This window comes from Primulina eburnea, chromosome 10, assembly GCF_022965805.1.
Source record: "Primulina eburnea isolate SZY01 chromosome 10, ASM2296580v1, whole genome shotgun sequence".
Classification (NCBI taxonomy): Eukaryota; Viridiplantae; Streptophyta; class Magnoliopsida; order Lamiales; family Gesneriaceae; genus Primulina; species Primulina eburnea.
The window spans coordinates 3,782,405-3,798,617 of record NC_133110.1 but is presented as its reverse complement, the minus strand read 5'-3'; the positions used below and the strand labels follow the sequence as shown (position 1 = coordinate 3,798,617).

The 16,213-nt window shown below is 33.5% G+C and overlaps 3 protein-coding genes across 3 annotated transcripts; all 3 read right to left on the bottom strand.

Annotated features, from left to right (window-relative positions):
- Nucleotides 1-2,520: 2,520 nt before the first annotated feature.
- Nucleotides 2,521-5,023, bottom strand: LOC140842608 (fructose-bisphosphate aldolase 6, cytosolic). The gene is made up of 3 exons (XM_073210624.1): nt 4,824-5,023; nt 3,685-3,912; nt 2,521-3,586 (listed from the first exon to the last, which is right to left on the bottom strand). The coding sequence occupies exons 1-3, from the start codon at nt 4,849-4,851 to the stop codon at nt 2,766-2,768; spliced, it is 1,077 nt and encodes a 358-aa protein (XP_073066725.1). The 5' UTR covers nt 4,852-5,023; the 3' UTR covers nt 2,521-2,765.
- Nucleotides 5,024-8,363: 3,340 nt separating this feature from the next.
- Nucleotides 8,364-9,287, bottom strand: LOC140803697 (uncharacterized). The gene has a single exon (XM_073159591.1). The coding sequence runs from the start codon at nt 9,285-9,287 to the stop codon at nt 8,364-8,366; it is 924 nt and encodes a 307-aa protein (XP_073015692.1).
- Nucleotides 9,288-13,121: 3,834 nt separating this feature from the next.
- Nucleotides 13,122-14,949, bottom strand: LOC140842607 (PAN domain-containing protein At5g03700-like). The gene has a single exon (XM_073210623.1). The coding sequence runs from the start codon at nt 14,720-14,722 to the stop codon at nt 13,253-13,255; it is 1,470 nt and encodes a 489-aa protein (XP_073066724.1). The 5' UTR covers nt 14,723-14,949; the 3' UTR covers nt 13,122-13,252.
- Between the last annotated feature and the right edge of the window lie 1,264 nt (nt 14,950-16,213).

Below are 16,213 nucleotides of genomic sequence, written 5' to 3'. Positions count from 1 at the left end.
TAATTCGTACAATTAAATGTCTCCCGATTTGATTTTAATAAAGTACGTTGATTATTAATAAAAAAAACATTAAGAATCAAAGGGCGGCCAATATAAAAATAGTTTTTTTAAAAAAAAAATTAAGGATGGGTGAAAGACTTTTTAGGCTATTAGCTAATTGGGTAAGATTTGTTGCGATATGTAATAAAGAAAAACATCGTTTTGCAAGAAAGGCAAATAGAAGATTAAAAAGAGCAAGAATATACCATATTTATATCATTGAAAGCAAGGTAGATTGATAAGGTTCAACTACCCTTACATTTTACTTAACTATATATATTTTTAGTGAGAGTAGGTCTCATGTGAGACCGTCTCACGGATCTTAATCTGTGAGACGGGTCAACCCTACTCATATTCACAATAAAGAGTAATACTCTTAGCATAAAAAGTAATACTTTTTATGGATAACCCAAATAAGAGATCCGTCTCACAAATACGACCCGTGAGACCGTCTCACACAAGTTTTTGCCTTTTAGTGAATCATTTTTCATTATTCTTCGCAAAAAGTAAGGAAAATTGGAAAAAATGTGGAAGAAGAAAATTAATATAACTTGTGATTTTATAAATAGAATAAAGATATTTTTTAAAACTATAAAATGTAACTCGAACCGAACTCTTTTCAACACCTAACTGCCAAATGAATATATATATCAAATTAAATCGGTTCGATTTCTATTCACTTTTGTTGTCACGCGACCCTGATGGCTGATTCTGTTATTTTTCGAAACTCAATTATAACAAATTTATTTCGAGTTTTAAAGTGTGTTAAAATTTTATAAGTTGGGCTTATTAGCAAGCTGTGGATGCATGTGAAAAAAGCAGAATGAAATTTGAACCCATGTCCATAATTAGGCCCACATCACGTGTTTTAAAGAAACAAATCAATTTTTAATTGAATGGAATAATCTTTCTAGATGGTGTGGCACAAATGATTATTAACGTATTTAAACAAAAAGGTGGTTTGCAGTTAGAACTAAGTTGTTTGCATGTGATATGGATAATCTATCGTTTTAATTTAATGATTTCACGTTATAAAAGTTGTTGTTCCGTATAATTTTGTATTAGTATATGGCCCACTTAAAAGTTACCAAAAAATTAAGATCCAAATTGACCAATTTTATGTAACCATCTTACCTATGGAAAATTTTCAAAGAATGGATTTGGTAAAAAAAAAAAAAAAAAAACTTGTTCTAGGTCGAGTTTATTCACATCCTGATCCTTCACCACTTTCTACGACAACAAACAAGAGAGTTATTTAAGACAACTCGTTCATTTAGCACAACTTCGTTCCTCTGGAGTCTCTCTTTGGAGAGCCTCCCATCAATAAATATAGCTTTCATATTATTTCTGGTCGGACGACTTGATCGGTGCCAAGAACTCCATTTACATTTTCCTGCGATGGGGCAAGGACCGGGTTTATCCTTAGTGTGAATATATTATGGCCCACTAATTATTTGATCAATTAGTAATTATCTTTTCAGCTTATGTAAATTTATTTTTGCAAATAATTAAAAATTTGATTGTAGACTTTTTTTTTTTTACAAATTTGTAAAGAAAAAGTTCTTAATCATTTTTTTAAAAAAAGCCTGTATAAATTTATTGGTATTTTTATTTTTTAAAATATAAACATAACGCAAGACTCCGTATACTCAACGAGTGCCCCAAAAGATAAACCATGTGAAGCAAGGATACGTGCAACATTATTCGCATTACGCTTACGAACTTGGACCCTCCATTTAGAATCTTGTGCATTCAAACAGTATTGGGCCTTTTCAAGTTTATTTCAGAGAAATTATCTCCATATATCTCTATTTTATTTTCAATTCAAGATTTTATAACTTTGTTTCAAAATAAACAAAGAAGATAGCTGGTTAATAAAAATATCTTCATTTGTTATAAGTCTTTTTGGGTAAAGATTTTTTGGGCAAAGATCAAAAGCAAATCAACGAGGATCTTTTAGTGTACAAATATCAAACAGTTGTGGAGATATGTGACTTCCGTTACACAACAATATTTATTGATGAATTTCACGCAGTTTGAGAAAAGATTTCTTGAATATCAATGCCGGGACTGTATCTTCGATTCCCATTTTCTTCCTTTGATTAAAATTAAAAAGTGATACTGAATTTGTGTTTATTTTGGCTTTTATATGACATTGTACACTCTAGGGAGGAGCATTCCAATGACTTTGTTTATTTTGGCTTTTATATTTACATATATTCTTTGTTGCGCTATATCACACAAATTCAATGAAACAGTGCCGAAACCCTAAAATTCAAAAGAACCAATCATTCTTATATCATGACTAAACTCCCAACCATATAGATAACATTTCTCCACCAATTAGGTACTCCAATTATATATAATACTGCAAAATAAACAAGATTAGATATATCTTTTGTTATAAATTTATTGGCGATATATATCACTTTACCCACAAGAAAATGTTGGAATGATGAACATATTTTAGGTGATCAACAATTCATCGGATCCAAAATTCCAGAACCGATTCAAAATTAAAAGCATCAATTCAACAGCCCATCAATGGCAAGTCTTTTGAAAACACACCAAAAGCAAAATACACATAGCACCCATCCAATCTCAGAGGGTTGATGTTCCACAGGCTTATTCAAACAAAAAAAACTAAAAACAAGAACTACCTAAAATTAGGACTCTGTTTTCTCCTACAGCACGCCGAAAAGTTTCAAGGGAGAACAAAATTTCACCTAGTATTTGTAGTCCTTAACATGGAGGCTCTCCGATGCGCCCTCGCTCAAAGTGACACCACCTTGATAAGTCCCAAGCGTTGCTTCTGAGTTTGCCTTGCATCGTGCCAGGAATGCAGCTTGTGCCTTTGGGATGTTTTCTTCTTTTCCAGACCAACTCTTAAGGGTACTCTGCTGTAGTGCACGTCCAAACGAGAAAGAAAGACTCCATGGTTTCTTGGTTTTAAGTTTGTTCATGGCATCAAGGTTGACTGTTGCCTCTTCCTCGCTCTGCCCACCAGATAAAAACACAACGGCAGGGACTGCAGCAGGCATAGTGCGTTGCAAGGCACGAACTGTATACTCAGCAATAACCTCAGGAGCAACCTTGGCAGAATCAGAGCCAGGAGTCACCATGTTCGGTTTCAAGAGAGTTCCCTCAAGGAGAACATGGTGGTCATTGAGTGCCTTGTAACAAGCAGCTAGGACACGTTCTGTGACATCGGCACACTTTTTGATGTCATGAGAACCGTCAACGAGGATCTCAGGCTCGACGATGGGTACCAAGCCATTTTCTTGGCAGATGATGGCGTAACGAGCCAGACCGTTGGCGTTCTCATTGATTGCGAGCTGTGATGGTTCATTGGGACCGATTTTGAGCACAGCTCTCCATTTGGCAAACCTAGCACCGGCAGTGTAATACTGTTGGCACCGTTGGGCAAGGCCATCGAGCCCTTGAGTTGTGGTCTCACCATCGGTACCAGCAAGCTCAACAGTACCCTTGTCTACCTTGATACCGGGGAGGACGCCACCCTCTTTCATGACATCAACGAAGGGCTTACCTGTAAGTTTAGAATACCAACGGTTCATATTAAAAGACAAAAATGGGCATTTACATTTAAAGGAAATCACAACAAAAACCAATCCCTGTAATATATACCTGCAGCTGTTTTCTGATATAGAGTTTCCTCAAAGAGGATAACTCCGCTGAGGTACTGAAGAGCACCAGGGGTCGTGAAAAGAAGCTCACGAAGAGCCCTTCTATTTGTTTCAACATTCTCCACATTAATGCTGGATAGACGCTTTCCTATTGTACCAGTAGACTCATCAGCGGCAAGGATACCCTTTCCGGGGGTGCCAATGTATGCAGCATTGGCAATGAGCTCATCTACAGATACAAAAAGCTTTTTAAACTTTAAGGAAGCGGAATAATATTATAGGTGAAAAAGATGCAAAAGCAAACATCTAACAAATATTATAGATAATTTGTAAACATGCAAAATTAAAATAAGGAACATCATAATTCCAAGAATTAAACATCAATAGCATGCTCGCTCCAGTATCATGGTCGATGATAACCATTTAACATGCCAAATAATTACCGATTTGAATTTCTGAACTACAAGTACCGAAGAAAAAACAACTTGACCAATATAGAAGCATTACAAGTAGAGTAGTTATGCACAATGGAATGTAACAAACTGACCCTCAAAGATTAGATAGAGATCTGAATAATTCACTAACTACAAACACAAACAAAAGAATCCAGATCCAAAACTCCAGACCATACTCATGATTCATAGCTGTCCGAATCATCTGTGAAATATCTGTCATAAAACAGTAAGATATAAAATCCATGTAACAAATTCAGGCCGGTATCTAAACTAATGAAGGGAAATCTAGACCGATCGATGAACCCAGAAGGGATCAAATGCTTATCATCAGCCACAGAAACTCCCATCATACGCTGAATTGAAGTAAGAAAGACAATTAAATAAACATCCGTAATTAATACTCAGCCCAAAATCAAAGATCTAGTCTAATCATAGGGTAACAAATCAACACCAACACCAACACCAACACCAACACCGCGCAAATAAAAAAATCCAGTAGCATATTGGATTTGGAGTCATACACACAACCACATCAATTGATACACCAAAAACCACACCAGAATAGATCAGAACAACAAAAATCATCAACCAGATCTCCAAATTACCAAATTAAACAAACAAACGCCAAATCGAGAACAAAAAAAACTACGATCCGGCACAAGAACAAGGTAGATCGAAAATTTACCAGCGTACTTTCCCCTGTAGCAAGACATCGTCGATAGCGTAGTATACGAGACGAGAAGAATAGCGTGAAAGGAGAGAGTGAGAGAGGTGAGAGTTTGGTGGGATGAAAGGAGGGATAGGTTAGGGTTCTTATACAGAGCGTGAGTGAGTTTGGGTCGTTGGTCCCGCTTCCGCTTCGTAATCTCGACCCCTCCTCCAAGTAAAGTAAACCTGTCTTAAATAAATTAGTAAACTATTCGTGTCACCATTTTACCCCTCCAAGTTGCTATTAAGTGAAGTGGGGCATCAATATCAATTGTAAAAATGCCTTCTATTATTATTTTTAAATATAAAAAAGGCCTTTTATTATTTTTCAAAAAATAAAATGTCTCCTATATACTATATTGATGCAAATGTATATATGATGCCACTTCTACTTCTTTACAATATGAGAGATTTTAAAGTCTTTATTTTTTATGTGAGTACAGTGTCAACCATCACACTTAACATCAATAATGAAAACCACACAAGACAAGTCCTATACGACATATTCGATCGAAAAATTTATTGATAAAGGGAATCAAAATATGATTTTCTCACCTAATTCATATCTAACTCAACTCGAATTTTTTTAAAAATTAGAAATTAGGAGGTGATATTTGTTAGGTGGGTGGGGCAAAATTGGAAAACCAAAGGATTAATGCCGATCTCGAAATTTAGTTTGTTAGGATTATTAAAATTGAGACCTAAATTTGGACAAAAAATGCTGTGGGCTGGAGGGGTTTATTTTAAAACTGATTTAAATTTTAAATTTTTTTTCAAAAATAATGCAAAAAAAAAAAGTTTTGCAAAATTACGGTTCACGGACGCTGCACACGTGGAGCAGCGTCCGTGCTTAGTAAGCACGGATTGTGTCCACGTTGGCTTATTAGCGACGGTTTTTTATTTCCGTCGCTCATAGCGACGGTTTCTCTACCGTCGCAACTTGCGACGGTTTATATAACCGTCGCAAAGTCAAATTTTGCGACAGTTTAGTTAAACCCGTCGCTATATTCCCTGCAGATAAATTCTGTTCACCGAATGTGAAAATTTTTATACCGGTACCGTACTGACACCGAAAATTTTGTAAATTTCGGTATACCGAACTTAAATTTAAAAAATAATAATAATAAAAAATTATTTTTGGTATTTCGGTACCGAAAAAAAATATTTCATACCGATACCGATACCAAAATTTTCCGTACGGTATTATATCGTACCGAAATTTTCGGTATACCGATTTTTTCGGTAAGTTCGGTATTTTTTTCGGTACTGTTTTTGGGTAATTCGGTATTTTTTCCCAACCCTAGCCGTGAATAATAAATGACGGCGTGTGTGCATCTTTAATGTACGCCGTTAATGTCTAAACATGATGTTTTTAAAAATATTTTACTCTTAACAGCGCACATAAAGATGCACGCACGCCGTCATTTATTATTCACGGCTAGGACTGGGTAAAAATACCGAAAAACCGTACCGAAAAAAATACCGAACTTAACGAAAAAATCGGTATACCGAAAATTTCGGTACGATATCATACCGTACCGAAAATTTCAGTATCGGTATGAAATATTCTTTTTTCGGTACCGAAATACCGAAAATAATTTATTATTATTATTTTTAAAATTTAAGTTCGGTATACCGAAATTTAAAAATTTTCGGTGTCGGTACGATACCGGCATAAAATTTTTCACATTCGGTAAATAGAATTATCGGTATGGAATATAGCGACGGGTTTAAATAAACCGTCGCAAAATTTGACTGCGAATCCAAGGGACATTACCTAAGTAGATCAATGGTTTCGCACCTTCAAATGTAATTCAATCCAGTTGGTGCATTTTAATTTAAGGCAAAAACTTGTGTAAGACGGTCTCACGGCTCGTATTTGTGAGACGGATCTCTTATTTGGGTCATCCATGAAAAAGTATTAATTTTTATGTTAAGAGTATTACTTTTTATTGTGAACATGGGTAGGGTCGACCCGTCGCACATATTATGATCCGTGAGACGGTCTCACATGAGACTCACTCTTAATTTAATTATACTCAAATTTTATAATTATTATTATGAATAAATTTTAAAAACTTTGCTCAAATTTTTTTTCTTCAAAAGTTTCGTTATTTCACATTTTTTAATCGACCATTTCATACAGAATCATACAATTAGATTTTTTTTTCCCAAACTATCAATATTTTATTTACCCTTTCTTTTAAAGTTAATTTACAAAATATACTTAAAATTAGATTTATATCTAAAGAAGATTTCAGAAATTATTACCGTTTAAATAAAAAAAAAAATCGAGAGGTAAAATTTGTAACTTTATTAATGAATGATCAAATCGTTTGTTACAAAACTAACCAACAAAAAAGAAAATTCGCCCGCATCCAATAAGAATGTACAGGAAAAGAATAAGCTTTAGAATCACGCGTGACCTATGACATATGGCAACACAAAATTCTTGATTAAAATGTCTAAATACTGGCAACCTCAAACTCACGTATTATAAAAAGAAATTGTTGAATTTTAAGTTGACTTTGTGCTAGTCTTAATTTAATTAGACTGCATTTTGCATACATTGTTGATGTCAAACTTCAATGAAATTGACGCATGGGTGGTGGTAAATTCAAAATTGAGTGAGTTTTGAAGGTCATAAAGACTAAAGTCGTCTTACTTTTGGTAAGCACGGGATAAATCTTCGAGCTAAATAAATGTGTTAGTCAAGTAAAGTTCACTCGTGCGATAGAGTTGCCGAAAGTATGCACTGGATCTTCTAAGGTATCAATATTTAGTTTAACCATTTTTATTTTATCTATACTATTCTAGTATTCTATACTATTTTATTAAGTTTGAGATATTTGAAGTAACTAACTTTGGTGTCATGGTCTGTTTTAATAGTTATATATATTAATAAAATGTTAAAATTTTAATGTAAGTTATGTGTAATTCATTAGATAGAGTCATTGTTTCTTGGGGTTTAAGTTATAGGTTCCATTCTCACTGAGTTTATTTTTTTATTCTTTAATTTATATATCAAAATTACAGTGCAGTCTCCCACAAATTTTTATAATTATATTTTGATCATCATTTAAATATAAATCAAATGAATTATTAAAAAATATCATACAAACACGCAACACATGCATCGGTGCAGTAGTTTATAATAAGAGTTTAAACCTAATTCTATTTTTATTTATTTAGTAAAAACTTTTGGTGAGCCGACGGCCCAACCCAGACCGTTGGCCTTTAATTGCCTTCCGAAATCTATTTAACCGAAAAATCGTGCAAATAAAATTTTTGATTATGTGTAACATCAAAATTCTCACTTGCTGCAATTCCCCAAGAAAAACAAGACTTCAATCCAAAGAACAAAGAAAGTAGTAAAGAAAAACATGTATACCTGTAAAACTAAATTGAAAACCCCAAAAAAAAAATATATATATAAATAAATAACCTTTTTGCCGATACTTTTAAGTCTAAAGTTTAATAAAAAAATATATTTTTTTTTGAAAAAAAAAAGATATAGTTAATTTAGACTCTTACAAGCATAAATCAGCAAACAAAACTCAAATTTGTCTTCCTTGTCATTCTGCTGAAAATCCTTTCCTTCCAGCCACAACCAATTATTCAATTCACTCCTCCTCCTAAACATGAAAACCCCATAGTTCTTAGTACCATTTGATGAGCTGAAGAACCAGTCATGTACATCCCACATCATATCCACCATTATTCCATCCAAGAAAATAGTTCCATTACCTCTAAAATTCCAGCACAACCTCTTCACCTCTATCACCTTCTTCTTGTCAATGTAAACCAATAAAACAGGATCCCCGGACCTCGTATTTTCGCCTTCTCCAACGCACTTGATCAAGATGTCGTGGCACTTGCCAGTTTCGCAGAATTTAGCCCTGGTTGAATATAGACAGTTCCCCGAAAAGCATTCTCTCCGTGAAATTAATGAAAACTCGGATACTTCTTGTTTCTTGAATTCCAGCTTTTCATGATCCATGTTTCCTAGAATTAAGCTTAGCTCCGAGCTGATCAATAATAACACGTAAAACCCATTGATTGGTTCAGGTCCGGAACCATATTCAGCACGACAAAGATCCCAAAACATTTCAACTTTCGAACTGCATGCTTCAAAGGCTTCCGTGCCTCGGATTTTGCGGATGATCATGGAGTTTTTGCAGGAATTTGAAGAGGATAATGGGTGCTCACCGATGCTGATACAAAACCCTTGCTTAAACAGATGATTGCACCATTTGAGGCTAATCAAGAATTGCTTCTGAGTAGAGAGTTTGACTTTGTAAATACATGTGACTTCATTTTGGATCGAAGGAATCAAGTGGGGGGATTTATGATGTGATTCCTTGTTAGAAGGGATAGAGGGAGCGTAAGAATTTGACACTTTTGCTGCACTTTTGCTGTGACAAATTGCAATGTTTTTCATTGTATCGGAAACTTTTTAAGCTACTAAAATCTGATGTGTATATAGAGGTTTGAATTGGGTTTAATTTGCAGGAAATGTATCAGTCTTTGAAGCCTTATATAATAACACTGAATCCTTAACTTATTTTTCAACAGTCCCTTTTGTCAGATTTGTGTCGCCTACTTTTTTCAACTCAGAAAACGATTAGTTCGAAGAAATTAAGAAGAAATCCAGGTAACCTTTGCTAATTAATTAATATTTAGCAACACATTATATCATCTTGATCTATATAGACTTCATGATTTAATGATATTTAACTCAAGTAATCCATGATGATGTCATTAAATACTAAATTTTACAAATCCGGAACTATCTTATTCAAATCATATATGGGAAAATTTCCAGAAAATTGGATTCCTGATTTCAGATTTTGATTGTTTTTTCTCGCATTTATAATCAACAAAACATAACCCTCGGATTGAAAATTGGAAGAGGAAAATATATTATTCTCGAGTAAATACTTAAGTTGCACCGTTACAACAAACTATAATTTTCTAGGTAAAACACCACATGTTTAATTTTACAATTTCTGTACGTCAAAATATTAATGTTAAATGACTTTTAAGATATTTCTGAATAGACAAGGAAGCTTGATCAATCATTGTCCAATCGACCCTAATAAAACATCAAATTTCCAACTTCGTTTTTGTCGCATGAAATCTTGAGACTTTAACACCAAGGTTTAGTGATTTCTACTCCGCATGCCATTCATAATCATTATATTGCTAGGCAACAGATCGTGGTAATGATAGTAAATTATTTTTATAGTAAGAGTTGGGCCAAAGGCAAATGTAATGATCAAAGTTTTTTGGCCAAATTTATCTATGATTTTCTGAGATAAAGAATTTTTTTTTGTCATTACTGTTTTTTTATCAAGAAAAGATTGATTTTTTTATAGTTAAATCTCGAACTTGAAATCTCATTTTAGACTTGTATTTTAATGTCGAATAGGCTATAAACCATCGGCATCATTAATGATATCTCACTAACATGCATCTGGTTTGATTTTATTCGAAGCAATTCTCATATATATATATATATATATATATATATATATATATATATATATATATATATATATTTCATGATGTTGTGCTTGGATTGGAGATTTGAAGTTATGGATTTCAGATCTATGAATCTAAATGATCCCGACGAATTGGGATACATCGTACATGGACCATAGCATGCATACATTATTATTATAATTATGGGAGGGACAAATATTGATAAAATACCATGTGGATACGAAATCATTCCCATCCATGTCCTTGGAATTTGAGGATGTCATGCATCGTTAGCAATTTTAAGGAACAAGAAACCTCAAAAGGACCAACGAGACCATGATTCGAGGGCATGCATGTTTTCTCAATAATAAAATTATATTTTTCATGCACACTAAAAAAGGTCGGATCCAAGAATTAGAGTTAATTGGCTTGAATTTATTAATGTAATAAATTATATATTGTTACCAAAAATGTAATAAATTATATATATATATATATATATATATATATATATATATATATATATATATATGTAACGAAAGAGTAATTCATTATTATTTTCAACGAAGTTGTAGTACTATACGATATTTTGAAACATAAAATTCATTTGTAATAGAATATATGGTTTTATGTCTTTTCTTTCTTCGTAACAAATTGATGTTCCATTTTGAAATAGTTCAAATTAATTATATCTCTAAAATAATATTAAAATGACAATCAAACAAATAAACAAGTAAGTCAATCAATTAATCAACAATAAATTATCAAGATTCAAGAATCAATCTGGCTCATCAACGAATATTCAAGCAATAACAAATGAATGGATCATCAACAAATATTCAAGTAATAACCAAGCAAGCAATTTAAATTTTTTTGTATACAGAATATTTTAAAAACTCATTCGATAATTTCATGAATTTTTAGTAATACGACAATAAATACGACTTAAAATTTTTATTTTTTTCCCAACCCAATTTAGTCTGATCCAACGGCAAATAATTGATCAAAGTTAATAAATTAATTTCAAGAATTGCGATTTTTATTCTTTCAAACATGAAAAAAGCTCACTTTTTACAACACACAACGATTGTAAATATTAAAAAAAAAAAAAATCTGAAACAAAAGGGATTTCGTGTGTGTATTTGTACTTGAGAGGCCGAAATCGTGAGACTGATTTGTACAAATAAATTTCATCAAAACAAAGCGTATGCAACAGCAAAAATTTACAATCACTTTTAATTATTTTGAATCTCTTAAATAGAAATAAAAAAATTTTGGGCTTGTTTATAGCCCAGTATAGCCCTAAAGAATATTTGTCCCTGCGCTGCCAGTGCCACTATTTTTTTATTACATTTCAATAATTGCCAACTATATTGATTACTAGCTAATAATTACAGAAAAGTTTTTATAAGATCGAACGATTGTTATTTTACTAAAATTTACGGTAGATGATAAATATGCAACTTAAATCTTTTAATTTTTACTGTGACATAAGTCCACCGAGTATCGATCGATTTTCTTGTTATGACACATGTTGCACCCCGAACGATGTCCCCTCTAACATCTCTTCTCGTAGTAAACACATGGAGTTGGATATTCATCAAAACACAATGTTAAATATCTTGCATCGACTGGATTAAATTTTTGTGAATTTTAAGTATGGAATTGGATAATTTTCTTCGTTTGAGCGAGCTTTTGAATGGAGTTAAGCTCAAGTTTAGTGTTAGACTGCTCCTATGGACAACTTGTTAAATATCTTGTACATTTCAAGATCTATATGTTGATTTTTAAGCATAAAATGTGTGTTAAATGTCTCACATCAGCTGGATTAAGTATTTGGAATTTGCATGTATAGACTTGAACAATCTTTCTTCCTTGAGCTAACATTTAGGTGGAGTTAAAGCACAAGTACATGTTCTTTAACACATGTGTAATCTAATATAAAATACACATTATCTACAAGACTTGATTCTACAGCAAGAGTATATGGTTCTAATAAATAAATAAATAAAATATTGTCTTGAAAAGTAACACATGATGCCCAATAAGTAAGATAACTTTGGGCCTGACGTATTAAAAATACGAGGTCGTAATAAAAATGTTCGAGCCTTTTGAGTCTCATGTATTATTTGATAATGGTCAGTGACCTAACATAATATAAAAAATAAAAAAAAAAGATTCTGCTAATCTAAATGCTAGCTTATTAAAGCTAAAACCATTGTTTTTATAACTATAAATTCTTTTTTTTTCCATGTAACTTCCAATTATCAAATCAGATACACATTCGTGGAGCAACGGAATCGTGAGTTAAATTCTTCGAGTTTTAAAGCAGAAAAGCAAAAAAACTAGTAAAAAAATCGAAAAAATGGCCATATGATTTCTTCTGCTTTCTTATAGCAATTTTTTGCTGAATTGAGTGAAGTGCTTTTTTTAGATAAATGAATACCGAGTAATATGTATCCAATAGTCATTTTAAGATTGTAAAACATGGTAATGAGATATTATCCTCATAGCATTACAACGAGCACCTCGAAAATTTATCAATATATGTGAAGTTCGTCGATTTTTGAATAGATTTCACATATATTATTAAATATATACCTTGGATACACCGTTTAAGAATGTTAACATGAAGACAACTATAGTCAGCATCAAATATATGTAATTGAATTAATTTGAAGTCTATATATTCAGATGAACTTCAGATACAAATCCTAATTTGTTGACATATTTATGATATTTTTTTATATTATATATATCGAATAGAATGTGTGGCATAGGAGGTCAAGGAAAATATAATAAAAATTTAATATCCATAGAGCAAAAAAACAAGTTGGTTCACCTGTCCCCACATCCACTAAACAATTACAACGTCACAGGATAAGTGGCAAAACTCCCAAAAAGCCGACGTCATCCCTTACGTCACTTCTCGCATAATTCAATTGACCTGAAACTGGCAGCCCCCAAATCCTTGTATGGCCCGATGCCAACGCCACCAACATCTTCCGAATGCCCTTTAACTCCTCTTCTCCTCATCCTATACCAACCCAGCCCCAAAACTCCTCCAAATATCAGAATTGCCCCAAATAGTAATCCCAGGCCTAGCCCCAACCATGCATTCACCCCCTTCTTTCCTGCACCCTCCTTCACCTTAAAATACCCCATTTTTGTGTCATCCCCGACAGCCAGTAGTGTCTGTGTGGGAAATGGTAGCATGTAGCAGAAACCCGAGTAGTTACTGTAGACCGCGCCCCAGCACGTGCAATTCTGTTCACATGCCGACTCGCATTGGTTCAAAGAGTCCATTTTTTTGTACCCCATTGATTCTTTAAATGGCAATTCGACACCACTTCTACGTAGTACTTTGTATTTATTGTCGTATGCTCCACAAAAGTCACCGGAAACTCTATTCTCCGGCGAGGTGCACTTTCCGGATTCGTCCACCGTCCGGTTGTCCAAGCAGGAGCATTCCTTTCCCGGGGTGCAAAGCCCGTACGACCCGCAAGAACTGGGTAACTCGCATGGGTCGGATATTGCTTGGTAATCCAATACCCAATTCGACCCGGTCCAGTAATACCCTTTGAGGTTACCGTCGGGTTCGATCTTGACCCGTAGATTACCCGACGTATTTTGTTGGAAACTGTTGAAAGATTCGACATCCACAGGGATCGACCCGTTTTGGAACATGCCCAGATATCCATCGGGCATGAGGACCAGGTATATAGGGTGGCCATTAACTATGTCCGCTTTGGCCTCTAGTGCTCCATGCTTTAGATACATTTGGCCCAGGCCCGAGTTTGAACCCATGAAATTCGCGTATAACCCGAAGTAATCCTGACCCAACCGCATCGAATAAAGGCCATTCGATGAAACCAAACTCATGGAACTGGTGAAATTCTGGTTTTCCACAAGGGTATCTGAGGGAAAATCAAAACTTTGCCACAACGCAGTGGCGCCATCAAGCTTCTGGATTTGGAGATTCGAGTCACTGGAGAGCCAAACACGGTCCCCGATAGTGTCGGTTGACCAGAACACTCCCGTGCGGGTGTCGGATAACACTAAGCTTCCATTAAATAAAAGTTCGGTCGGGTCGGCCCACCTGGACAAAAGGTTCGTGTTTGCGGACCAAACCGGCACGGATGACGGCGCGTGGATTACAGATAGAGTGAGCTGGTTTTTGTTAGCTCTGAGGAAACCGAATGAGTAGTTACCAGTTGAGTCCCTGAGTATGGGTTGGAAAGATGAAACAGACGGATCTGGAGCTGCTTTGAATCCGATTCGAAGCTCTTGAGGCGTTAGGAATTCTCCGGCATGCGAGCTGCTCGTGATTCTGTATAGAGCTGAAAGAATTGCGAGGAGAAGGAGATGATTCAATGATCTGAATCTATCCATTTTAACCGTTGCATACACGCACGAAGAGATGATTCTTGATGGATCGGATGCAGAATTTTGATGATTCTGCTAATGTTGAAACTGGGAAGGAAGGAGAGAAATAGTGCGTGGTATTCTGTTTACGAATGCTTTTTGTAGGTTTCTTCAGTGAGCAGACCACAAAGACTTCTTTATACTTTTGTTCGATGCATGGGATAAAATATTCCGATGGGGAAACGTTAAATTATTCGCAACTTCGAGAATATCTATTTTTTTAAAAAAAAAATAATAATAATAATAATGCATGGATGGTGGGGATGCAGCAAATTCTTTTTTGTATACTAACATCTCTTGCACACTATTTAATATGTACTTAATATATATATATATATATATATATATATATATAGTTTTAATATGAGTTTAACTAGATATTATTTTATTTTTGAGTTACTGAAAAAACTATTTTACTAGGTTAACCATTATTAGCTAAATATCCACGTATTTTGTGACTTCACACACACTCTTAGGGAAAATTACATTTTTGTTTATATAATTTGCTCCTTTTTTTTAGTGTTCTTAGCTATGAATTTTTTCAATCATGTAAATTTTATGTATTTTCTCTTTTTTGTCCTATTACATTTAGTTTTCATTTTTAGTTTGTTGACTTGTATATTTTTTTTTTTTTGATCTTTTAATTTGTGTATATATATATTTTCTTTTTTCTTCTTTTTTTTATGGGATATACGGGAATCGGGTAAAAAAAACAATTTTTTTATTAAAAAACATACAAGTTTTGCGACTTCGTAATTGGACCAAAAAATAACTAAAAATACAAAATTATTGTTAAAATGACAAAATTTAAAAAAAAATTAAATTACATATCAAAAATAAAATTTTTCGCAAACCTTTAAGGGTGTGTTTGATTGAGTGGATTAACTAAGGATAGATTAATAGTCCAATATTTATCGTTAAAATTTTAAGTTGTTTTAATAATCATTTTGACCCGGTTTAAGATCCAATTTTATGGATAATTATTTGATTAATAAAATTGGATCTTAAACCGGGTCAAAATGATTATTAAAACAACTTAAAATTTTAACGATAAATATTGGACTATTAATCTATCCTTATTTAATCCACTCAACCAAACACACCTTTAATATATAGTAAGTAGATACAGATAGTTTTTTTCAAATAAAGTTGGACTCATTAAATTTTGGTTTTTAAATATTTTGCATATTCTAATCCAGATCTTAGAAAGCTCGTCACGTTAATGAATCGTCGGGTTCGAGCATTAATTATTATTAAATTTATATATGTTTAGTAAAATCTGAGGGTGCAGAATCAATATTCAATTTTTAATAAATTTTATTATTTCAAAACAAACTATATATAAAATGATATTTAAAAATAATATGTTTTTTTTAATTACAATATCATGAGGGTGAGAGTTGTTTCCCATCCATCCACTGGCAATCGAACTCCTGTCGAGTTTGAGAATCAATGAGG

Excerpts from the sequence above, each read along its gene's own strand:
- LOC140842608 (XM_073210624.1), bottom strand. The coding sequence starts at position 4,851 with ATGTCTTGCTACAGGGGAAAGTACGCTG. Across the intron at positions 3,913-4,823 it reads CTACAGGGGAAAGTACGCTG|ATGAGCTCATTGCCAATGCT; the intron begins GTAAATTTTCGA and ends TTGTATCTGTAG. Across the intron at positions 3,587-3,684 it reads ATATCAGAAAACAGCTGCAG|GTAAGCCCTTCGTTGATGTC; the intron begins GTATATATTACA and ends CTAAACTTACAG.
- LOC140803697 (XM_073159591.1), bottom strand. The coding sequence starts at position 9,287 with ATGAAAAACATTGCAATTTGTCACAGCAAAAGTGCAGCAAAAGTGTCA.
- LOC140842607 (XM_073210623.1), bottom strand. The coding sequence starts at position 14,722 with ATGGATAGATTCAGATCATTGAATCATCTCCTTCTCCTCGCAATTCTT.